The 24,859-nt window shown below is 42.7% G+C and overlaps 1 protein-coding gene across 6 annotated transcripts; it reads left to right on the top strand.

Moving 5' to 3' along the window:
* The first annotated feature begins 1,562 nt into the window (after window positions 1–1,562).
* Window positions 1,563–23,485, top strand: SLC6A14 (solute carrier family 6 member 14). Of its 6 annotated transcripts, none has more exons than XM_085060526.1 (14): window positions 1,563–1,697; window positions 8,909–9,077; window positions 10,878–11,009; window positions 12,546–12,707; window positions 14,018–14,153; window positions 14,893–15,025; window positions 16,862–17,002; window positions 17,955–18,183; window positions 18,268–18,393; window positions 18,485–18,603; window positions 19,775–19,874; window positions 20,256–20,365; window positions 21,359–21,526; window positions 22,126–23,485. In XM_085060526.1, the coding sequence occupies exons 2-14, from the start codon at window positions 9,008–9,010 to the stop codon at window positions 22,273–22,275; spliced, it is 1,776 nt and encodes a 591-aa protein (XP_084916652.1). In that variant the 5' UTR covers window positions 1,563–1,697; window positions 8,909–9,007; the 3' UTR covers window positions 22,276–23,485. The 6 variants fall into 6 exon arrangements, with proteins under 6 accessions (XP_084916652.1, XP_084916649.1, XP_084916650.1 ...); XM_085060523.1 differs by lacking the exon at window positions 1,563–1,697 and adding an exon at window positions 4,617–4,795; XM_085060524.1 differs by lacking the exon at window positions 1,563–1,697 and adding an exon at window positions 8,213–8,345.
* The last annotated feature ends 1,374 nt before the right edge of the window (window positions 23,486–24,859 follow it).

Here is a 24,859-nt window from a genome sequence, read left to right as displayed (position 1 = left end):
GTGCCCCTTTTACTACCAGTGCCTGGTTCAGTATCAGTGTCACCTTAATTCTGCAGACATGCCTGGGGCCATCCCTCAGTGTGCAACCATGACTTATACCCTAGGAAGGTTCAGATTCAGGCAACATTTTGTTCTATCTCCATGCATGTAAATCAGAATAGAGGTGATCAAGTTATATGCTGAACAATTACTTCTAAATGGAACCACAGTCCAACATCAAAGTACACTTTTCCAGGGAGCAAATTAAAAAAATAATAACAGCAAAGGAACCCCGCACTCCAGAGTGAAAGCAAATTTTCGTGGAACTAACAAAGTCCTGCCTCACAGGAGTGTTTCATAACCACAGAATCTTGTATAAGCAAGACTGACATTTCTTCCAAAAACTGGACACTTGCTGGCACCACAAGCACCACCAGAAACACTGCTGTCAATTTGCCTTTTGGTTAATATCTACCACCAGAATGTCCTAAATGAAATGCTACCTTGAAACATCTGTAGAAGGAAGTGACATGTGCTTAGTTAATGAAATTCTACAAAGTCATGATCAATAAACACAGAATCTTATGGTTTGGACATAAATCATCAATTTATAAATGAAAATTAACACTCAAAATATAGTTTCAAATGAATCCAATTTCTCCATATTGCAACAGCTCTGGATTGATTGCACTAAGGCTTGGAATATCAGCTCAAATGTGTATGGGATTGGGTGGAATAATGGAGGGAAGTTTCCTGGAATTTTTATCAGGCACTGCACTGTGCAACTGGGAAAATTATCATGTTGTGTGATGTCAGTAGGACAGGATCTGATTTGAATAAATCATCTAATCACATTACTTGATTAGATTATTTAATCAAGGCGGGTCCTCCCTATTCAGTAGCCTGAAAATATAATGTATTTTAACTGCATACCTCAGGCTGCTAAAATAGGACACACACTCCTGCCTATGCAAGTGTGGGAGGTATGGTGCAAAGCATGTATCTGGATATGCAAACAAATACAATCTCTGTTCACATTTCTTGGGTTTGAAGTAGCCGTTCTGTGTAAACTCTGGGGCTTGCTACTATTTTTAACTTCTTACTGGTTACCACGACTCAGCAATAAATCTGTAGGGCATCTTTACATGGTCCTAAAAACAGTTTCATATATTTTGTGCCGTGTCGAACAGTCCTGGAGACTTCCCACCATGGACAGAAAATCTGGTTCTCTCCTTCTGCTTTTGCAATTGTTCTTAAGAAAAGAAAAAGCAACAGAGAGAAGGTGAGGCTTTGGGGATGAGAAACTGAACGTTGTGCAGCCATCACACCCAGATTGTCACTATAAACCAGAGCATTTCTCACAGCTAGTCCTCTATGGATGAGAATTTGCTGTCCATCACAATTTATATAGTAACTTTCCAGGGACTGCTCCATCCACTGTTTTTAGTAGTCTCTCTGACATGTCCAGGTGTTTCCTGCCAAGTGCATAAATAAACACAGGTTCTTGTGTCTTGCTTCATCTCATGGGAAGGACGTCAGCAGACTTCCTTACTTTTCCTTCCCTCAGTCCTGTTCAAACTTTGCTCCCTTGTTTGCCAGTCAAGGAGAAGTTTATAATGAGGAGTGCAGGAGATTACAGGATTGCCAGACCAAGATTATGAAAAGGAACTCATGACTGTATAAAAGTCTGCAAAGCTTCATAGTCCAGAGGTGCCCAGGTGAGTGCCAAATGTTGATATGCCAGATATCAGCCCTTATATATAAGTTATAACCCTTAAAGCCCCAGCTTTAAGGAAAAAAAAAATGTCTTCATAGTACTTTTTTCACTTGATGCAAGTTCTTTGAGAATAAAAAAATAAGTGTAAAACTCCACACATTATTTTTCAGCTTTGAGGAAAGTGGAGTGCTGACATGCTGCCTAACCCTAACATGTTTAAAATCTGTGGGCCCTAGGTTTAAATACAGGAAGTCAGGCAAAGTCTGGAAAATCCTCAGTGTTGGGAGTTCTGTGTGGCTTGGATGAAATCAGAAAATGTGTTTTGGCTGTTGGGCCAGGTGAGAGTGTGCTGAGAGGATCCACCTCCGAGCAGGTGTTGCCACTGTTGCTTTGCTGATGGCAGAGCCCTGGGAAGAAGGGAGTTGTCTTCACATCCCTTCCACCCAGCTGGTTCTCTGGGCTTTTGGGGTCAGATATGGCTGTTCCTGACACTGCAGGAGAAGAGGAGGGGCTCGGCTGTGAGGATGGGCTGCTCAAGAGAGCCTGAGCAGGAAGGAGAGAGCCTGAGGGCCTGGAAAGGAATGTCAGGGGAGTGACCAGGTTTGTGGCAACCAGGGTGAGTGTTGTGGGTAGTAAAATAGCTTATGGTGTTTCTTGTTAAAGCTTTTTTTCCCCAGTTAGTTATGGGTTATTCTGAGGTGGTCAGATTGCTTTGCTGCTTAAGGGGAATACAAATGCAATCCCTGGTTTTAGAGGGGATCACCACCTCCTGTGGTGAGGGTAAAGGAAATTATGGGGTCTAGTGCTTGTGTCCACTGCAGTTCACATGCTCTCTGCTAAACTTGTGCTGTATTAAATACTTGAGCCCTAGCTCTGCTATCATCCTTGTAGCAAGGTAAAAAGAACAATTTCTTTTAGAAAGGATTTCTAAATCTAATGATGAAAAGAGTTGTAGATCTAGATAGCAGAAGGAATAACATTAATACTAGAATTGATATTAGTACTTGAATACTCAGAGGATATTCATACTCTTTCAAATACCTTTTTTTTTTTCGAAATTGTGAAAATGTTCAGCTAAATAATTGTTCTAGTGCCCCTGCAAATCTTGCTTTTTTTGTTTTGGACTCAGAATCCTGTTATTGCAACAGGTGATTTTATGGCATTACTACATGATGTGAGGTTGTTTTTTCTTACGTGAGAAGCCCCACTGACTTGGATGAGCTCTTTCTGAGAGTAATTGCTAACCTGCAGGGGCAGGTATCACACAAAGGAAAGTGTTGATGGAGGTATTTCCATTCCAAAGATATCAGGCAGGACTAACAGCCTGGCTTTTGTCCTTTTGTGAAGGAGGACAATCACAAAGATAATTCTCTTGGTGATCACATAGCAAGACTGCATGTTAATATGTAAAATTACCTCAAGGAAAGGACTGAGCTGAAAGGTCTTCTTTTTGCTGTGTGATAGCCAATGCCTTTATTTCAAAGCCTTACTGTTTGTCAAAAGGTTCTCAAGAATATGCATCTATGTTATCTTCTGTGAAAAGTTTTTTTTTAGTAACTAGCAAATACAGAACTGAGGGGGGAGGTGGGGAAGAAAAAATACCTACCAGCATCTCCTGGCTGTGCTGAACTCCAGAAATATTGGTACTTGGTGCTGGGGAAGAATTTGAAAATGAAACTGTTAATGAGATTGATGAACTCAGTACAGCATATTTGAAAATTACTACTGTACACACTCCTAGGCTTTATTTTACTCAATTAAAAATGACTCCTTAGTTTCTACTGGCCCCACCTCTGAAATATTTCCCAATAGGAAAGTCATTATATTCTGACACCTGTGCGCTCCCGATCATTAAGTTTTGATAATTGCACGCTCCCAGTTTTTAGTTTTCCCATCCTTTATCTCTTCCCTTTTCTTTGTTGTGTCTGCTGTTACGTCTCCCATGATGCGATACTCGAGGTTTTGCATTTACAGAGTGTTTCAGTTGCTCAAAGACAAGTTGAACGTGTTTGGAACATGCCTCCAGGACAGCCAGGGAGGGGGCAGGTGGAGTGACACCTGCCTGATGCATCGTGGAAAGGCTTGGATGTTTGTTTGGCACGAGGCTCTGTGGTTCATGGAAAACTGAGATGCTCTGTACCACAAGTGGAAGCAGAATGGGGGAATTAGGAGCCCTGGGCCACAAATGCTCTTGTTCACTGCGCTTTGGTAAGTCTGATGAAAGTCAGGATGTCAGCAGAGTTGTGCGGTTTCAACATCTTAGTTCTTTTTCAACATTTGGCCCTATTTTTGGTTGCTTTTCTCCTGATTCTATGCAGAGGTCTGTGTTTGAGAACTAACATATTCTCCTGTATGGCAACTTCAGTAATCTCTGACAAATCAATGAGCTCTCAGGCACAGGAAAGAGACAGTGCTACAAGAAAGACCATGTTATCATGGAAAGAATTTTGGTCAGAGAGTGAAGTGTTTCAGAAGCACATTCCAACTTTGAATAAAATCAACCAAAATGGAGATTAATGTACCATAGATACAGGACTGTCAATTTTGCCAAGAGTCTTGAAAAAATCTGGATTAATTTTGTGGATGGAGACCTTTGGCTTCCTCTTGAGTGTCTGGGACAGCAAAATCTTCCAGGCTCAGTGTAATAGAAGAGCAGGGCTGCAGAACATTTCAGCTTCATTGGTTTATTTAAGCTTATTTCTGCTTTATAATTTTTTCCTACATGCATATGTAGAACTTCCCCATCACTAACTTGATTATTGCATATAACATAAACAATTTGCAGGCTGACACCTGCTGAAAATGCCTGAAGGCAAATTTGCTTTCCATATGGTTCCAAGTCTCCACCTATCCTACGAGCATGACTTCGAAGGCTGAAGCATTTTGCATTCATAGCACTTTTGCAATGTTCCATTGTGAGCACATAAAGGAGTGAGGTTTCAGCTGCTTTTTTTTTTGGGTTGTGATAGCAGACTGTCCACAGAGGCAAGTAGGAGTGACCTTGCTTCATTTCTCACCTCTGAGATGGCCTTAGAGGTGCATCCATCGTTCCTGAAGTTGGGGGAAAATTGGATTAAGCACCACATTTTGCCGTTACAGGTCTTTAATATTATTACATAATGCATAATAGAGTGTATTATTTAGTATTATGTTAGTGAACCAAACTCATCACACATTACTGAAAACTTTCAATGTTCCCTTTCTAAGATTTGGAATCAAATAGCTTATATTTAATGAAAATGAACTCATGGGTAGAGTTCCATATTGAGTAGATGTGTGTGTCCTGGTGGCCTGTTGAGCAGCAGTGATGAATATCCCAGTTATGCAGAAAAGCACAAAACTGATAAAGAAAAACAGATCCAGGAAGGATATATAGTATGCCAACTCCTTTTCCCATGAGCAAAACCTCATTACCCTGAAGGAATCAGCAGAATTGGAAGCAGAATCTGCTTCATACCTTGGTTGCACAAACTGTTGGATTGGGGCCATTAGAACCAGGCAAGCCAGTGTTGGCACGAGGCCTCTTCAGTAAGTAATTCCCACACTGTGTTTTGCTATAAACCCTGTCTGCTCCACAAGGTACCTCTCTGAAGTCACAGATGGCCATTTCAGAAACCGTTGCCTTTATCTCTGTAATTTGACCGTGTCCTTGACAATACCATCATTGCCTCTCCATTCTGTCTTCCAAGCAGAAGGGCCACTTCTTAACATGCCTTCCTTGTAGATAAAACTTCCACCTTGCTTCCAGCAGGCTCACAGTGAAATAAGACATTTCTCACCAGATGGAGAATACTGCCTTGCTTTCATGGGTTGCTAGATGAATGATTGATTTTTTAAAATTTTTAAGTTAGGGGTAAAGGTTTGGTCTAAGTCACCTGTAGATCAGTTCAACACCAAGGAAATTATCTCACTTGTTATTACTTTGTCTTTAAATCATGGTTGATGCTTTCTTAGGCAGAAAGCATTAATTTGTGAACTGTAGGGCTTGATTCTGTTCACCTATAGAGGATAATTCCTGCAGCTCCAGGAGACAACAATCCCTTGTTTGGACAACAATCCAAACAACAATTTCTGCCTTGCCTCACCTGTCAGTTTATGGCAGTCCTGTCGGGCTTTCTGATGTTCTCTTCTAAAGGGTGTAACATTGCTGTGGAGTTCTGGATGAGAGTAATTACATGCTGTTGATAGATGGCTAAATGATTTAGGTTATCTGCCTAAGATCCTGAAGGCCAACATGGGGTGTTTTTGTGGTTTTTGGTTGGTTGGTCTATGTGTGTTGGTCTGCCAGGATTAGTGCATTCTAAAGTGATTTGCAAAGTGGGTTTCCTGGTCTTTAGCTCCTGCCACTTGGGAAGGGAAGAGGTAAATGAGCCCCAGCTTTGCCTTCTGAATCAGTTTTGGATGTATGTGCCAGGTGCCAATATTTGTAAGCCCTGCTATCGCAGAAGGTATAGGTTAGGAACAGAATTTACTCATCATATTCTTAAATAAGCATATCAAACACAATCTGCTGTATCACCAGAACTGTTTGTGTTAGCTAAGGGCAATACCCAACATCTGATAATAGCACTGGTGCAACCAAATGGAAAACATGGGTGTCTCGCTGCTCCTAGGAAATGTCAGAATTGTTTGCAGTGTTCTCAGCAAGTTAAGATTATCATTAATAGTTTTTTTAATTTATTTTTTTCTCCCCATAGGATTAGCAGAATATTCAGTAAGTGGAATTGATAGTAATCCAGGGGTGCTTTCCAAATTAGAAAGATGACGTCAGTTAGGCTGCTGGTCAGGAAATGGTAGAGCCAGGCTGGCTCTGGTTTGCTGGCTGATAATTCTGTATTCCTATTTGAGGATCAGTGTGCTGTGAGCTTTATTTTTCTCCTTTAGATAGAGAAAATGAATTTCAAATGAAACTTTCGTGTATTCAGAAACAAAACACATCTGTGTATAACACATACCTCCAGTATAGTTTTACTTTTAGTCATCTTCAGTTACACAGAGGGGATGGCACTGGCAGTGACTCCTCAGCATTACCACATTCACTTAAGCCTAGTATTTAAGGAGAGGCTGTGGCTAACAAGTTGTTTTTAATGTCATTTCATTTGTAAACAAGCTACTAATCAGTTCTGAATTTGGAAGTGAACTCAGAGCTTTTGTTAGGCCCAGAATTGTTTATTGGAAAGTTTTTGTTTCCCGCTGGGGAGATGGTAACCCATACATACTGAAGTTACCCAGAACCCAAAGTAAAATCACATTCTCTCATTTTATTTCAAATTCTTAAGTCAGATCAGGGTTGTCAGAAAGGCTCCTTTAGTTTATGTATGGTTCAGACAGTTGGGAGAATATTGACTAATTTCTCAGAGTGTCCTTGTATTTTTCCATAGAGAACCAATCTTAAGGTCTGTGTTTGGTGTTGTGGCTTGGCCACTCGAATTCCAAATTTGCAGGCAGCCTCTAAAGGAGTGTTTTATTTGATTTTTATTTATTTTTTTCTCCCAAAGCCTGTGTTCTGTCAGGACACTACACCTGCATTTGCTTTTTGTTCCAAAGATGAGTATTCTGGCATCTGTCCAGTATCTAAAATAGAAGTCTCCTAGAGAACCTGCTGCACAGGATGGTAAAATATAATCGATTTTACCTTCGCACCTTTCAGATACTGTCCCACACACTTCTCACTCCTATAATAAGTGTTTAATATCACTCCTATAATAAGAGTGATAATAATATCACTCCTATACTAAGAGGTATACCTCTTAGTTGTGGCTACATTGAGACATGCTGGATAGCACTTCACTGAACGAAAAGTCCCACTAATTGAGGACAGAAAGGGTGTTTGTGAAGGTGTGGATCTGAAAGAGACAGGGAAAAGACCATTTGGAAAGAGAGCAATTTAGTGACCAGTCAATCTAGGTCTCCTTGTACATGGAGTGTGCTTTGACCAGCCTCCTGTGTGACCTTATGGAATGCCTGGTGAACGTCACTGTGACATCCCTTCCCCTTAAGAGAATGTCACAGCCACTTTGGTGGGTGAAGCAGGGGAGTGAAAAAATCCTTAGAAAAATCCTTAAGTCCTTCTGCTCAAATTCCTCTGGAGATGACTTTGCTTTTATGACCTGCCCTTTCTGCGCCTGTACGTGAAAGGTGTGTTGAGAAACTGAAATTTCCATGGTGTTTAACCCCCTTGTGCCCTTAGCTTTCCTTCATCTCCTGAGCCTGGACTCCAGCACGGAGCAGGTTAAAATAGAATGAAAGTGCAGCAGGTAGGGGTGGAGCGGGGTCTCCGGGGCAGTGAATAGAGGTGAGAGAGACAGGCAGTGGCTCTGAGGGGAGGCACAGAGAGCAGCTGCCCCCCCTCAGGGAGCAACTGCCCCCTGTGCCAGCCAAAGTGCGTGCGGTTAAGGCCAGGACCTAGACGGCGTGTTTCGGAGGGGGTGTGGGCAGGGCCATCCAGGTGAGTATTGGCCATCCAGATGAATATTCCCCCTGAGGCGGGGGGGTGGGGACGGGGGTGGGGCGCTGGCAGCCCCAGGTGCCGCAGTTCAGCTGGGCCGATAAAGCGCCGGGCGGCGGCCGGCGCGGGCAGAGCGGAGCGGCTGCGGCAGAGATGGGGATGCTTAGCCTGCCAGGCTTTCTGTCCTGCGGCAAGAAGAAGGTGAGGCGGGTGGAGTATGGAGGCACCTGTGCAGGTGCGGTGTGGAGGTGCCCAGGTGGGCGTAGAGGCGCTCTGGCAAACAGGGTGCAGGTACGTGGGCAGCTGTGGAAGCAGTAAGGTATGAAGTTGTCACGGCAGGTGAGATCCAGACTGGGAATGGTAGGTGAAGTGGGATGAGCCTCTGGGCGTGAGTGAAATGCACTAGGACAGGTGTTTTTTAAAGTGGGCATACAGGTATGTGCCGTTGTGAGCATCTGAACGAGTTCAGGGGCGTCTGGAGGTGTGCAGGGCAGAATGGGGGAGTCTCCTGGAGCTGCCCCCAGGAGCTGACAGCACAAAGCACTAAGGCGACAGTAAGGCAAAACTGGCCGTGAAGGTGTCTGGGCTCTGGTGGGACCTCCTCTCGCGGCTCTGTGCTGTCCTGCCAGGGATCACCTGAACTGGCAGCGCAGCTAGTGTTGCCCAGCCACGCCAAGGTGCGTCTTTGGGCAGAGTAATGAGGACAATACGACTGCCCTGCTTGCCTGAGGGGTAATCACAACCCTTCCCTCTTCTCTTCCAAGGACTTCAGTCTAACAAATGAAAAAGATGCCCACGTCAGTGACAGCGATGAAAACACGGAGCGTGGGAACTGGTCCAACAAAGGCGATTACCTGCTCTCCATGGTGGGCTACGCCGTGGGCCTGGGCAATGTCTGGCGCTTTCCCTACCTCACCTACCAGAACGGAGGAGGTACCTGTGCTGAATGGCAGGGTCGGGTGGGCACAGCTTGCTATCCCCAGCAGAGAGGAGGGCAAGATCCAAGGGCTAGCCCTGAGGCTGGGCACGTTCTGTCAAAGCTGGGTGTGAGCATCACCCTGGGAACTGGGATAGAGCCTGCACATGGGAAAAGGGAGTAAGAGGCTTTTTAATGTGCTTTTTGGGTACAAGCTGAGAAGGGAAACAGTATTTAGTTTTAGTCGCAACGTTCTACTTGAGAATTCCAGAACTCTTCTGATTTACTCAAAATCAACATGCACCTTTTTGTCCATGTGCCAGTATTGTCTATTTGTCTAAATAGCTATTCTCCCTCCCCAGTGCTTACCTCCTGGTAAGTTTATATTATATACCATACCTGGTATGTTTATAGAGAACAGTTGAATCCCCTCTGCACCTTTGTTTTTCCACGCAAACAATCTAAGCTGGAATAATTATCCTGCTTCAATAATTATCCGGATTAGATACTTGGGAAGTGTGAGACAGAGAGACCCTTTACCTGCTTATACAATGAACTAGTGGCAAAGCCAAGTGGAAGCACTGGCTTCCTTGGCTTATGTTCCAGAGCTTTACTTACTTGCCAGGCTACCACCGGTAATTAGAGAGAGGGTAACTGCCAAGTAACTGCAGAGAACTTGCTTGTATGTACCTATTTGCTCTGCCTAACAGTCATTGAAGGTAAATTCTGGATTGCAAATGTAGCACAGCCCACACAGCTGCATGTGGAATGTAAGGAGGAATTCTCAGTACGGAAGTTTCATTGGAGTGAGCTTGGCTGTGTTGCATTACTTACAGTTTTGTTGAAGAAAATTGTGAAAACAAAATAAGTTGTGACATCAGGCCTTGTACTATATAATTTTTCTTATCTGCTGCAGCAGAAACATTGCATTTAAAGCATATTTGTGCTGCTGCTTGCATCCTTACTGTGCCCCTTGCCCATGACTGATAAAGACAACTGTTACATCCTTGTTTCAAAACACAGGAGTAATCCAGGTAATTCTGTGGGACTATTTGCTTCCTGAAATTACATCAGGTATCTGCAGTTCCTTGCAGAACTGGGTCCTTGATTGCTTTAAATTCACTGAGAGTGATGAGGGCAGATTCCTGCAGGGATATCAGCTTGTGTTTATGAAACTTGTGCTCTCGCTTTCCCTGTCTTCTGAGCACACACAAAGAAGTGCCAGTCCCTTTCACAGAACAGGGTGCTCATTGATATCAGGTTAACATGCACTTTAAAATGGACTTGAACAAGAGCCATCCTGAGATGTTGTTTGACACAGGACTCAGCCAACCATAGAAAATAATTTTCATGCTTTGATGTCCAGTAGCTGCTTAATAGGGCAGTTGCAAAACACAGCTAAGTACACAAAGGAATGATTCTGTTTCTCTTTAAATTAAAAGCTGGAAGATTAAATAGAAAGTGGACAAGGCTTGTGGTGCCTACAGCTCAGCAGTGCTACTGCTTGTATAAGATTTGTCTTCAATGTTTTTTGTAAAATTCATGTACTTCTATAAGAGAAGCCATTCTTTTAAAATCAGCAGTTCTCCTGACAGTCTGTGTCTCTTCACTGCAGGTACTATTTAGTCGTATAGAAAACAAGATTTAGAAACAAATCTCTCTATTATGAAAAAAAGCCCCTGCAGCGGCATACTTGAGTGGGGGGGAAAGGGGAAGTATAAAATGTGATAAAACTGTGGTGAATGCTGAAAGAAGCATTGTTTTCTCTCTGTGTGTGATTTGTGTTTTTTCCCCCGTTTTTTATCTCCTTCTCTCAGGTGCTTTTCTAATCCCTTACACCCTGATGTTGGCATTAGCTGGTTTACCTTTATTTTTCATGGAATGTTCCCTTGGGCAGTTTGCCAGTCAAGGGCCAGTTTCCATCTGGAGAATACTACCATTGTTTCAAGGTTGGTTCTGTTATGTTTCCATAGATCTTTTTTATTCCAGTAATAAGCTAGTTACTAGTTTATTCATTATGTTATTAATTCTGAGACACCAAGATATTCGTGTAGCAACTCTTCCCAATGTGACAAAGACACTGTTATGTCCCCAGGTACATCCTTCCTCGTTATTCAGTTAATAAACATAGGTGGATTAAAGATTTCCCCAAAAAGGTTGTGGGTTATGAGAGGTTTTATCAATGATTCTCCCAGTGTTAAGCAGCACATCACCCTCACTGCAGCTGTGCAGTCAGAAGGAGATCACCCTGTTTTGCTGCGTGAGGGAAAGCCTCAGTGAAACAATGTGTATATTGTGTGCAACAGATTAAAAATAAATTTTAGAAGCTGACTTTATAACTGTTTCTTTATGCTTCATGTCCAGTGCAGCTTGCAAGGCAGTTCTGTGTTGGATGGGCTAATTCTGTATTTGGCTGCCAGTGCTGGCGCAGGCACACGGTCTGGGTGCTCTGTGTGATGCAGTGCACAATCATCCAGCAGCTGCCTTGGGAGTCATCTTCTGGTGTGATAAAATAGCCTAGACTCTGCCTTTGTAACGTGAGGGGCCTCTTGAGATAAGAGAAATCGTTGCACTCTGTAGTGGTGTTTTGTCTCTGTGAGGGTTTGCATTTCATAGGGAGATTTGTTTGGAAGCAATTAACCATGTGCTTTGCTCACTCCCATCCACCCTGGTCCTCTACCGTGGGTGTAAAGGACTGTGCAATGGTTTTGTTTGTCCTCTTAATCTTCCAGAGGAGTTGTTGTAGGAACAAGGAAGTTTGCTTCTGATGCAACAAGAATTTTGCTTGTCACCTACAGAAACTGGTCGCCCCAACATTTACTCTTTTTGCTAGTCTCTGTTCTGCAGCACAAGCAACCTTTCATGAAAGCAAGGCATTTATCTTTAAAGCAAAGTTTTTAAACACAGGTAATCTTTTATGTGTCTATGAAGACAGAAACTTAAATATCGTTTCTAAGGTTATTGGTACAGTTTGTCAGGCTTTCTCAAACTCGCAGAACAAAACTCATTTTAACGAAGGGGGGGAAGAGTAATAGTGGCACAGATTTACTGTAGTTAAAGCATTTATTACAGTGGAATTTTTGAAATGGCTTGGGCAGTCCTAGTACAGTTTCTTTTATTTTACTAAGTTTTCCTCTGAATGGGGAGAGAACAAAATGCCGAATTTCTCCTTCAGACTTAGCAAATAGTCCAATTTTTCTATGGGTCTGATTCAAGCTCTGTTTCAAAACCATGTTCAAGAGGGTCAGTTTGGATCATATCCATCATTTCATGGGTTTAATCTTTCACTGTTTGTTTGATGTTAAAAAATATTTAAAAACCAAACAAAAACCAACTTCAGCTTCTTCCCGAGTAGCCTTTTAAAAGTCAAGTGAAGACTATTTGTTTTGGTGGGTGGTTTTTCGTTGTAGTTGTTCAGAGTTTTTTTTTTTTTTTTGCAACCCAAATTTGGGGTGGTTAAGACATTGTGTCTTTCTCTTTCTTAGGAGTGGGCATCACGATGGTCGTCATCTCCACGTTTGTGACTATATACTACAACGTTATCATTGCTTATGCACTCTACTACTTGTTTGCCTCATTTCAAAAAGTGCTGCCATGGTCAGAATGCTTTTCCTGGGCAGATGATTTGTGCAGCAAGGCACGAATAGGTACCATACTTACCAGACAGAGTTTATTACTGTTTTGTGTAATTGTACTGTTTTCTGGGTGAAAGTATAGGAGCAAGACAGCTACCCTTGGCTTCAAAGGTGCTTCCTGGAGTTTTTTCTGAACACACAGGAGTGATGCTCTTCCACTTCCCTGCCACCAATTCTGGGTGCGTGGGAAATCTACATAGAACTGGGCTGAAACCACCTTGTTGGATCCTTTTTTTCCTCATTTAAAACCTCGGCTTTTTTCTAGTTCTAGTTAATTCTCTGAAAGTACTGCATTCCCATTTCATCAGCCTTTGGGGCAAAAAAATGCCTTCCTTCCACAAGACAATCTACAGCAAAAGTTTTTATCAATGTTTTTTCCTTACCCCCTGCCTCTCCTGTGGCTATGGTAATCCTGGGCACCAGCGAGGCAAGGCACTGTTTTCACACTTCATTAACTCTTTAGAGCATATCTCCACACTATTGTTCTTATGTTTGGGAGCAGATGTAGGGCCAAACACTTGTTATCTCACCAGTTTCCATATCAAACCAGTTTAAGGCAATAGGTGAAGCTGGTGAGGTAATTACCAGTTAGCGACTGGAAATGTCTTGCCAGGTAACCCCTGATTATTAAAATAACAAGGACAAGATCAGGATGGATTGCATTGTTTGCAGTATTAATGTAAATGTATCTCAACCATATATCTGAAAATCTCTTCTAAGATGCCTTATGTAACAAAACGTTGACAATTACTTATTGGCAAAACAAAAATTATTTCAGTACATAATTTGTAAGTGCTGGGGGAATACAAAACTGAACTGAAGAAGCTGTCCTGGAAAACGCTTCAACAAGATTTTCCAGTAAATGCTGATATGTATGCTGATAAAGTGTTTTTTCTTGTATGTGCTGGCAAAAAATTCCCAACTCCAAACAGCGCCTGTTTCTCCAGCCCTGCTCCAAGGAAAACACTTAAAGAGCTCTAATGAGTCCTCTGCCACAATAAGATGAAGTTGATACCAGATGGTCCATGTGTCATCTTGGTTTGGGACAAAGGGTTTTGTAGAGTAAACAAAGCCACAATTTTAACTATGCTCAGTTCTGATTCTTGCAAGTATCCTTGAGGCTAAGTAAAACGTGGTGAGCACACCAGATTCTTGGTGTTTTGATTTACAGTCAAGTAGTGAAGGCACAGCTGCAAGTGACATTTCAATATTGTGAGCAGGCAAACTGAAGCTGTAACTGCTTAGGAAACATATTTGCTGTAAGACTGATTTTTTTTATAATAGTCATCACAGTATTAATGATTCCTTTTTCTTGCTTTCAGTAAGTGACTGCAATGCAACCATGCATGGGGAAATCATTCATGCAAACTACACGTTCATCACAGACAACAATCTCACGTGTATAAATGGCACCATAAACTACAAACCAGGGCAGTTTCCCAGTGAGCAATACTGGAAGTAAGTAAATATGTTAAAGAAATTACTAAAAATACTTTTTTATGTATTGTGGTTTTGGATGTACCTTCTGTCTTATCTTGCAGTCCAGAAAAAATCTAGTCAAGGGATGTGGGCAGGCAAATCACTAGAGAGGGGACTTAACATTTAATTGATAAGTTTGGCCTTTATAGAAGAAATTTTGTATAGAAAGAGAAGCAAGTAAATCAATCTTTAACAAACTGGACATTATTCCAATTTAAAGAAGTCCTCTTCTCTGGAGTTCCGGTAGAGACTACTTAGCATCTTTATGTATAGCATATTCTTTTTTTTTCCTCAGGAGTTACTGTGTAAAATATATTCACCTTATTCTGAATTTGGAACTGTTGTGAAATTGCCATTTCTTTATATCCCCGTGCTCTCAATTTTCCTCATGTTCCCTGGGTTTGGGAAAACTGATTCTTATGAGCTCTTTTCTTGCTGTCAGAATTTCCTGACTAAAACAGAAGAGCTGAGGTGAGCATTATGGGAGATGTAGGGAGAGCTGAGAGCCAGTAGACTTCAAAAAGAGGGGAAAAAATTCCGTTAAATATACAGTTTCTCAACGCCATTCACGCAATTCTAACTGCACGCTCCTGGAAGAGGCTGCAGAGTCTTGTAACAGCAGCACACACACCAGCTCACTTTTTCCCAAGAAGCATCTGAAGAGGAAGGGTGTGTTTGCTGCTGTCCCCCCTCCTCATGGAGCGTTGTGTGCTTTCAGCAAAGTGGCTCTTCAGCGCTCGAGTGGGCTGGACGAGACTGGCAGGATAGTGTGGTACCTGGCTCTCTGCCTCCTCCTGTCCTGGATGATTGTCGGAGCTGCCCTGTTCAAAGGAATCAAATCTTCTGGAAAGGTATGTTAGGAAAAGCAATGAGATGACTTTTGGCCTGGTTCTGCCCTTCCAGCATCAGCTGGATGTGGTGAAGGCTGGCACAAGGCAGGATGCAGTCCTAACACACCCCCCTCTGCTGGGCTCAGCATTTGGCTTCCCTCCTGCTCCTCAGCTTCATAACTGTTACATAAATATGAGTAAGGTGCTGATTATGCAGCCATTACTTAACATCTGGGCCTCAACCCCACCAGGCTGCCCCATGTTTTGGGATGTTGCTGTCATGCCGGTGATTCCAGCTGAGTTTTGGCACTCACCTGGGCTGTGTGAGGGAAGTGTGCATGTGGTGGAACACACAGGCACACGCCCTGGGAACACCCAGTGATTATTTTGCACTTCCAGTCTGGTTGAGATGTTTGGACAATACAGGTCAGGTCCTGTGAACAGATGTGTGTGTGCAGGCTCCTGCCAGGTTGTGAAATGTTGTTTGTTCCCAAGAGTTGAAGTGATTTTTAGGGACCAGGTACTTAGGTGCTTGTTTTCGGAATGTGTCTCTGCTGAGCTCCCATTTCCACATGCTGAAGCATGGTTGCCTGGAGTTTTTCTTGGGCTAGGCTGACTTCAGGCAGGCTGAATTTCATCCTTCCTGGCCTGAGACCCTTTTCTGGGTTTAGTTCCTTACTCCTCATACTCTTTTCTCACTTTCATGTTGCATCTCCATCATTTACTTCTTCAGTCTCAGTTGCCTTCATTCTTTCTTTCACCTTTTCTGCACCTATTTTCTTTTTCCCCTTTCCTTCACTCGTTGTATCTCTCTGTGGTTCCTTGCTACCTGTCTTCCTTTGCTTAGTCTGATGTCTTCTCCTGTTTTTCTTTGTATTTGGAGCTTTCTGCCCTCTGTCTCAGTGCTTTGGGGTGGAGTATCTGTGCTTTTCCAGCTTAGTTGTTTGGCTGCATGGCTCCTCTTAATCTCATGTTCTTTGGGTTCCTGGCAGTTGGCTCTTTCTGTTGTCACTTCTGTCATAAAGGCAATCCTCTATGGAGAGTAAGGTAGGGCTTAGAAGAATCTATCTGGGCAGGAACAAGACAAAGATGAAAAGCAGAGGGAATTGTCTCTTCTAGGGAAGCATGAAGAAGGTCTTCAGAAACGTCAGACTCACCACATGATGGTGCAATGTCCTGCCTTGGTGGAACCAGCAGTACTGGGTCAATTATCTGTCTGCGTAACACTGAAACTAAGACCCAAGAAACCAGAGTATTGTTGAATGTAGCCTGTGTGACAATTGCTCTACTGCTGGCCTCTGTCCCATTGTGCTAGGTCAAACCACAACAGAATAGATCTGTGTCTGAGAGAACCCAGAAGTCCTTGTTCCCAGTAAAGAAATCTTCCAGAGCAGTGATTTCTTTTTTTTTTTGTTTTTGTTTTGGCTTTTTTTTGGGGGGAGTAGGTGGGTAGCAGAGGGCTCACAGTCTTGTCAGGAGATAATTCCATCCCGGTCACCTAATTTTTACTGTCTTTCAGTTTACACTTGCTAGAAGCACTACCTACCAAGAGACATCTGGGGTAGTTGAGTTCAGACCTTGCTGCAGCAGTAAATCATGTCAGAAAAAGGCATTTCTGAAACTGGTCAAGTGCTATCTGAAATGTGGATGTGTGGCTTGGGCCTTCTGCTTCTGCTGGAATGCAGCTCCAGAACCAGCCAAGCCAGATGGTTTGGTGGCTGGCATGTGTTCACTTCCCTGGTTGCCTGTTTTTCTGTTGTACCAGCAGACCTTAGCCTAAAGCCTGTCCAGTCTTCCTGCATGGAGGTCTGTGGATCCCCTCACTCCTAATGTGTGTCCCTGCCCATCTTTCTGCAGGTTGTCTACTTCACTGCACTATTCCCATATGTCATCCTGCTCATCTTGCTGGTGAGAGGAGCCACTCTGGAAGGTGCTTTGGATGGCATTGAATACTACATTGGGAGACAGTCCAACATCACCAAGCTGATGGAGGCAGAGGTGAGAGGTAGCATCAGCCCCAGAAGTGTGACACACTTCTGTGTTTCTGTGGGTTTGCTCCTTTTTTATGCTGCCTGGTGCTTCATGTCCTGTCCTGTGTGTTGTATCAACAGCTGGTTGTGTAAAAAAGTCCAAGCCCTTATTCCAGCTACTCTCAAATTGAAAGATAGTCACCTTCTTCCCTCTCCCTGCCACACCAGTGCTGTTGCCTCCAAGGAGTTCTTTAGGGTCATGCTGGAGTTTCATCTTAGCAAGACCTGCTGAGAAAGTCCTAGCTCATTATTTTATGGGGCTTTATCAGAAGGCCAAAGGGATCCCTGAGTTTGAAATTCAGGCTGTGCCTTGTCCAGAAAACTAGCTTGGGTAATTAGGTGGACCAGGAAGGGCACCTTGTGCAAAGAAAGCCAGGACATTTTTTGTTCTGACTGGTGCCAATATTATCTCAGTTATATCAGAAGCAAGCGTTAAGTGTGATATTTATTTGTGGTACTTGTGGGAGTGCTTGGTGCTAACTGAGGGGCTGCAGCAGAGGCAGAAGTGGTTTTTCTGGGTCACAAAAGTGGGAGAGTACATGGGAGTTTTCACTCCTGCAGCCAGTCCTGGTTTTCCTTATTTGTTGGCTCTGTGACAAGATTCATATCTCAACAACCCACTTATGTGAACAAATTGAATCTCTTCTTCAGGGTTAGCCCAATAAGATTTAAGTATTTGGAAACAACTTGGGATGTGACCTTTTGGAGATCATAGAGATACTGTTTGTGATTGAGACTGCAAGGTCACCAGTTTGCTACATTCTATCTTCCCTAAAATCCATAGGAAATAGATATTCAGGCTAAACAAAAAAAACCCCAAACCCTTGAGCTTCAACAGAGGGCAGATTTAAATGTTTATGATAAGTAGTGTAAGTAATATATATGTAATACAGTAATTCTCATGTTCTTATTTTTGGTAGGTTTGGAAAGACGCAGCCACTCAGATCTTTTACTCCCTGTCCGTGGCATGGGGTGGGCTTGTCGCTTTGTCTTCGTACAACAGGTTCCACAACAACTGCTACTCAGATGCCATTCTGGTTTGTGTGATCAACTGTGTCACCAGCGTGTTTGCTGGGTTTGCGATATTCTCCATCCTGGGACACATGGCATTTGTGTCTGACAGACCTGTCTCAGAGGTGGTGGACTCAGGTAAACTGATGGTCACACAGATGGTATTGGGACTTGCATTGACCAAGGCATGACAATAATGTCCTTCTTGTCACTGCTTTCCAGGGTTTGATCTGGCCTTTGTAGCCTACCCAGAGGCTCTCTCCAAGTTACCAGTTTCTCCTCTGTGGTCCTTCTTGTTTTTCTTCATGCTCCTGCTCTTGGGCCTTGACTCCCAGTTTGCCACCATAGGTGAGTGGGGTTTTAAGTGACTCGTGTCTTTTCAAATGACCATCGCCTTTCTTAATTGTGCTGTTCACACTCCCTGCTTCTTCCTTTGCAGAAACACTTACAACCACCATTCAAGATATATATCCCAGAGTGATGAAAAAATTAAGGGTGCCCATAACCCTGGGTCTGTGCACAGTGCTCTTTTTGCTTGGGCTTATCTGTGTTACTCAGGTAAGAATTTTTTTTTTTTTTGGTAGTGAATGTAGTTATGCTGCAAGTGATGAACTCAAATCAAAATACCATTTCCAACTGTTCCTGTCTGTGTGGACCAGCCTTAGAGACTCTTGAATTTTGACAATGTGCTGGACATGCAAATAAGAAATTCCCAGAGGGAAGCTTGAAGAACGTAAGGTTTTCTGTGATTATTGAACTGAGACATGCTTTTAAATAGAAGGCCTGTACAGAGCCTGTGAACCGTCAGCCTGATTTATTGTTCCTTAGTTCAGGAGTTTATTTGTGTAATCACAAGTACATGCATACATGTCCACAGCACAGTGGGTACTGCTAATAAATGCTGATAGGATCTTTTTGTTCAGAACTCACTACCAAACAGCACAGGGATTGAGAAATGGCCTATTTATGTCATAAAAACCCATTAGCTCCTGAGCATCTGTAGACTGCATGGTTACTTCTCCTGCATGTGTGTATATATGTAAATAGGCATACAGAAAAGGAATTTTAAATATACTGTGTAGAATTTCTTGAGGCAATTGCTTTTAAGGCTATAAAGTTTCATTGCAATTACTCCATCTAGAAATGCAGATTTATGTGTGTAATTAGACTGAGAATGTGAAGGAGGTAATTGTGGTGAATAGTCAGTTGTATGGTCAAGCAAAGTATGAGAGTCAATGAAACCTGGTGGCAGGGAAGCTTGCACGGGACTTGGTGCACAAGACAGTGAAATGGCTCAGAGATTGTTCCCTGCTCTGTGATCCTGCTACTGCACTTTGGTGTTTAAAGCTGTGCTTAACCCCATGGAGAAATCGTGCCTGTGGGAGGATAGAAGCCTCCAGGAACTGATAACTGGTGCAGCTATTGCTGTAGCACACTATAAAAGCTTACTCCTATAAGCTCCAAATTTAAATCTTGCTCTCAGCTGTTTATATATGCTCTGCATATACATAGATCTTGTTTTTAGCATCTATAGTATTTTATTAGATGTGCTTTTCAACTTTAAATAGAGAGATTTAAAGAAAATAATGTTCACAAATGTGTATTTGACCTGCAGAAGTGTGAACTTCAACTCAGAGTGATGATTAAACTGTCTTGATCAAATGCATCTTATTTCATTTGCATAAGTATGTCACTACTCACATTTTAACCTGTAATGTTTGTTCTGCAGGCAGGAATTTACTGGGTTAACCTAATAGATCACTTCTGTGCTGGATGGGGAATCCTTATTGCAGCTGTCCTAGAAATAATAGGCATTGTCTACATCTACGGTAAATTATTTGCATTGAAAATACAAAATTAAATTAAGCAATCCCAGGCACAGTGTATATCATAGAATCACAGTGTGGTTTGGGGTGGAAGGGACTTGAAAGATCGTCCTGTTCCAGCCTCCTGCCATGGCCAGGGACACCTTCCACTTGCCCAGGTTCTACAAAGCCCCATCCAACCTGGCCTAGAGCAGTTCCAGGGATATTAAATTCTAATTACTGCAATAAAGAATTTATAACTTAACCATCTGAAAAGCTGTAATGGTTAACACAGAACTGGAGAAACTGTCCTTGATGGTTGCCTTTCTCTGATCATTTTTGAGTAACCCCACCTGCAAGGGAGGCACCTGCTTTACAATGAGCCCCATGATTGTCTTCCAACAGGAGGAAACAGGTTCATTGAAGACATTGAAATGATGATTGGAAAGAAGAGCCGTTTGTTCTGGCTGTGGTGGAGAATGTGCTGGTTTTTCCTCACTCCTGCGCTGTTAATGGTGAGTGTGCACATGACTGGATTGTGTTAGTGTGACAGAATTTAGTAATTTAATATTGAAGAGGTTTCCACATGAAGATTCAGGGCTGACTGCCCAGGCTCTGTGTATAAAGATGGGGCATGGCTGTGCCAGTGATGAGAAATATGGGTTGTCCCTGCTTTATGATACATTCTCCCCTTCTTGGATCCTCTCCAGGAGAGGCTGGAGCTTGAGATCAGTTACTAGTGAGCTGGGTCTACACTCCCAAGGACTAACAGAGCAACGAGATCCTCTGCCTAGGCAGCTGGATTATCCTAATCTTAGACTGAGAATGGTTTGAAAACCTTTTGAGGGAAATCCCATTTTTGGGTCAGCTGTTCTGCTGTTCTCCTGTCTGAGACCTTTTAATGTCCTGTTGCATGTCTGGTTTTTGTTACTCCTGTACTTCTAATTGTGAGTTGTAGATGCTTGTATTATGTTGCTGTGACAGAAGTTATCAACATCCTCAATCCAGGAGCAGTGGCAAGGCACTCTGGCCAGCACATTACCTGTAATCTCTTCAGACCATAATTTAGAAAATGCTGCTTAAAATGATCCAATTTCTGCAGCAATATTTGCCAATTTCTAATCTTAGACTCTTTCCTGTATTCCTGTAAATAATGGAACACAGGAACACATAGAACATATAGAGAAAGATTCTGGGCTCAGCCAGCAACATATGTATTATCCAACATAAGATTTTAAGGGAACCCAGAGATCAAGGTTATGTTTAGACACAGATACACACAGTGTTAAGGTGCATCTCAGTGTCATCTTTCAGTCCTGCCTTCAGTCTTGCTGTTTGGTGACTGAACACCAAATCCTGCACAACCATTCTCACACTCAGAAAGCAAAATGGAGTCATGCAGAACTTGTAGATAGATCATCTTTGTATTAAACCAACTTGGAAATGGTGCAAATTCAATGTTGCTGCAAATCTGCTTTTCTCTCTGATTCTTTTTGCTGTTTTCCTAGGCTATTTTGGTCTGGTCTTTGATCACGTTTTCACGTCCCACTTACGGCTCAGTGTTATACCCAAACTGGGGAACTGCTGTTGGCTGGTGCATGATCATCTTCTGCGTCATATGGATTCCTGTTGTTGCCATTGTAAAAGTAATTAAGGCTGAAGGGACCCTTATTGAGGTAAGGGAAAACAAACAAAAAAAAAGCTATCATAGCCTCAAATCTTAATTTCTTTGGTATTATCAAGTCCAGCTGTGCTTTCTTCTCCACCACATTGACTACTTTGATGTGTTTGTCAATTGGATTTTGAGACCAAAACATATCTCTGGTAGTTGCATCAAAGGTGCACCCACCCTACCATGTGCTGTTAAGAAGATGAAGTCTAATTCTCTGGGAGTGCACACACACATTAAAGAGTGTTTTTCATCAGTTCAGTTCCTTTAGATTCTCTGAAGAATTTCTATCGCTTTCTGTCTCCATGTAATTTTCTGGAGTTTTGCCTCCCATTCCTCACGGAAACAAGCAAGTGCCAGATCTGAGATTTTCTGCTCTGGCCAAGTTTTGCCAAACAGTCCTGTTGGTCACAACTTTTCCTGTTCTTTGCCTTCAGTGTCCCAGAACCCACCGACCACAAAGATATTTGGAATGATTTTAAACAACTTTGGTGATTTGCCATTTGTTGAGTTGGAGTGCATATCTAGAGCTACAGTTCTACTGAATTTTAAAAGCAGCCTGGGCTGAAGTAAGACATTAAATGCCTCTTGGTTTTGCTTTCCCAGCGCATTGTCAGCTGCTGCCGGCCTGCAGCAAACTGGGGACCCTACCTGGAATGTCACCGAGGAGAGAGATACAGCCACATTGAGGATCCCAAGAAGAAAAAGGAGCATGAGATTCCTACCGTGTCTTTCATCGTATACAAGCAACAATGAGATGGCTGTTTGGATGACAGTTTTTTAGCATATACGTGGGTTTTGTCTTTTAATGTTGGAAAGGTACAAGGAAAAAAAAAAAGCCAAAAAAAAAAAAAAGCAAATTTACCCCCTGCGCTTCAAAATCCAGCCCCAGATGAAAGCGAGCCATATTATTTATTTTTAGTGCTTTAGTCTTTGGGGAGGAACATGTCAATTAGGTACTGAGATCTCACCAGATATCCAGGCTGAGAGGGCAGGATAATACATTGCAGCTCCCCAGGCTGCTGGACTGGGCATGCTGAACCCCATCCAACTGGTATCCAGCTGGACTGCAGATACAGGTGTGGAGGAGGGTAAAGACACATTCTGGTGCTCCCCAGCTGGAGCCCAAAGGTGCTCTGTGTGTTTGTGCCCTGATGTGCACTTGCTGCCTCGTGCTGTGCTCTGCCACCCCAGTGCTGTGCTGTCAGCAGAGGGCAAGGGGTGTGCTGCTGCCTGCCACTGGAGCTCAGGGAACAGGAATAATTTTTCTCTAAGCCTTGCTCAGTGTGCTGTGAGACTGCTTAGGATTTGATGTTGAGTATGCTCTCTCTGTGTGTGTCTTTATGTGTTGTCTTAAATATATGTAAATATTGAGTGGCAAAAAATTGCCATCACAGGAAATAAGGCTTAAACATGGTGACAAGCAGGCTGCTTTCTATTTCTCATTATTCCCCTTGGGATCCCTAAAGAGCTATCTTCTGTGTCATGCCCTGTGCTCAGCGCTCATCTGTCTTTAATTCAAAAATCTCATGTTTCCATATTCTGTCATTTGGCTCTGCAGGATGAAAGAGTACTCATTGAATTCTGGTTTGTCTGCTCTCTTACTCTCATCAGTGCTTTATCTCCCGGGTTGTTTTCTGCTTCTTTCACTCAGACTTGGGTTTTCCCTTCCAAAGGTGACTTTTTTAAAAAGTGCTTTTTTAAAGATTCAAACAGTGTTATGGTAGGGCCAAAAGAAGCAGAACTTTACCTAAGGTGAAGGTTACAGCTGTAGTGCTGTAATTCGAAAATTTGCTGAAATCATGAGATTAATGAAAAGTTATGAAGTTTGTAAAGAAGTTGGGAACACAGACTTGAGCATCTACATAGGCAGGAGGGGGTTGGGTGAAGAGAACCTGACTTCACTTGTAATACAAGTGAATTCCTGATAAAGGGGAAAAAAATAAAAGACTAGGGATAAAATGAATAGATTTGGTGTGCTGAAGAATCTCTTTCACTGTGATAACAGTTCCTTGGGAACAATGCAGCAGGGTGTCCAGCTGTCACTTCCTCTCAGGGCTTTGTCACTTTTTCTGGATATGAAGGAGTGTGGATAGTGACTTTGTTGCCCAAGCTGCATATCTTGGTGTATATTTATACTGGTATTTTTTTTGGTGACAAATCAACACTTTATGGCAAACAAAATGTGATCCTCGTTTTTAATGATTTTGGGACTGGCAAATAAAATGTGACTTTCTGTTTTTAATGGGTTTGGACCTTAAAACTTTTAATGTTGTGTGTGGAGCTGGTGACCACAAATGTTTCTATGATCCTAAGCCTTTGAGATCTTGAACTGGAAAGATTCAACCTCCAGGAAGTTTTTTCTTGTATAAAGGGCAACAGTCCTGTTTTGGAGCGGGCTCAGAAAGTAGAGAAAGTAATTAAATGGGAATTTATTAAAAAGGACTGTGGGCTGGGAACCTGTACTAGAAGCTGGTGAAGAAGACCCTTTTCCTGCACTCCAGCTGCTCTAGGATCATGGATTAGCCAGTAAAGAAAGCTGGCAGTAGCTTGGAGAGGCTGGGAGGAGGAGGGAGGCTGAACTGCAGCACTGTGGTGCTCCATCCATGAGAGCTGCCAGCAGTTCACACCTGAGAAGGGACAGACTGCAAGGAGAGGGAAGTTTTACTCATTATTTGACTAAGAGCACTGAGATGGTGGGGAAGCAGATTGGACAAACCAGCTTCAGAAAGACTTCGGGAAATGTTTTGCAAAGAAGATGCAGTAGGCTCATAGCAGCCATCAACTGCCCTGCAAGAACCCCTGCTGCTGCATGCAGGGCCCACTTGAGGCTGCTGATGCTCTGGACTTGTCTTATGGGCTTCTAGGAGTTTTCATAATGCTGCCAAGGCCTCCCAGAATGAGAAATGGAGTGGGAAATGGCAGCTCTACCTGGGCTGATGCTGCTTGGTCAAAGTCAGACTGACTGATAGCAGTCACAGCTACTATAAAAGGTTTTCTTCCTGAATAAAACAATCTCGAGAAGGCTTGAGATAACTTCCTTGAATTAATTTATCAGTGTGTGATAACCTATTATGGAAGAGCAAAACTGCATCTCAGTGAAGCTTGGAGTCACTGTGGAGACAAAGTGTATGTGTGTATCTTGAATGTGATATGCACCAGAGAGGTCATCTTCTGATGCTTTGAGTGTTGCAATTCCTTGTTTTGTAATTTGCTCAACAAGCAAATAAAAGGAACTGGAATTTTGCTTAGCAGAAATCAAAGCTGAAGAGCAGAGACATGAGCTATGGGATTCATATTTGCCAACTTCAACTCATTTACAAGAAAATGCAGATTGTTT

This window comes from Lichenostomus cassidix, chromosome 4A (genome assembly GCF_008360975.1).
Source record: "Lichenostomus cassidix isolate B80296 chromosome 4A, HeHo_3.0, whole genome shotgun sequence".
NCBI classification, from domain to species: domain Eukaryota; kingdom Metazoa; phylum Chordata; class Aves; order Passeriformes; family Meliphagidae; genus Lichenostomus; species Lichenostomus cassidix.
Note: the sequence above shows the minus strand (reverse complement) of the source record. Positions and strands in the feature narration are given on the sequence as shown.

Coding starts and splice junctions, on each gene's coding strand:
- SLC6A14 (XM_085060522.1), top strand. CDS start 8,298: ATGGGGATGCTTAGCCTGCCAGGCTTTCTGTCCTGCGGCAAGAAGAAG. Junction 18,604..19,774: donor GGCTTATCTGTGTTACTCAG/GTAAGAATTTTT, acceptor TTTGTTCTGCAG/GCAGGAATTTACTGGGTTAA. Junction 21,527..22,125: donor CTGAAGGGACCCTTATTGAG/GTAAGGGAAAAC, acceptor TTGCTTTCCCAG/CGCATTGTCAGCTGCTGCCG.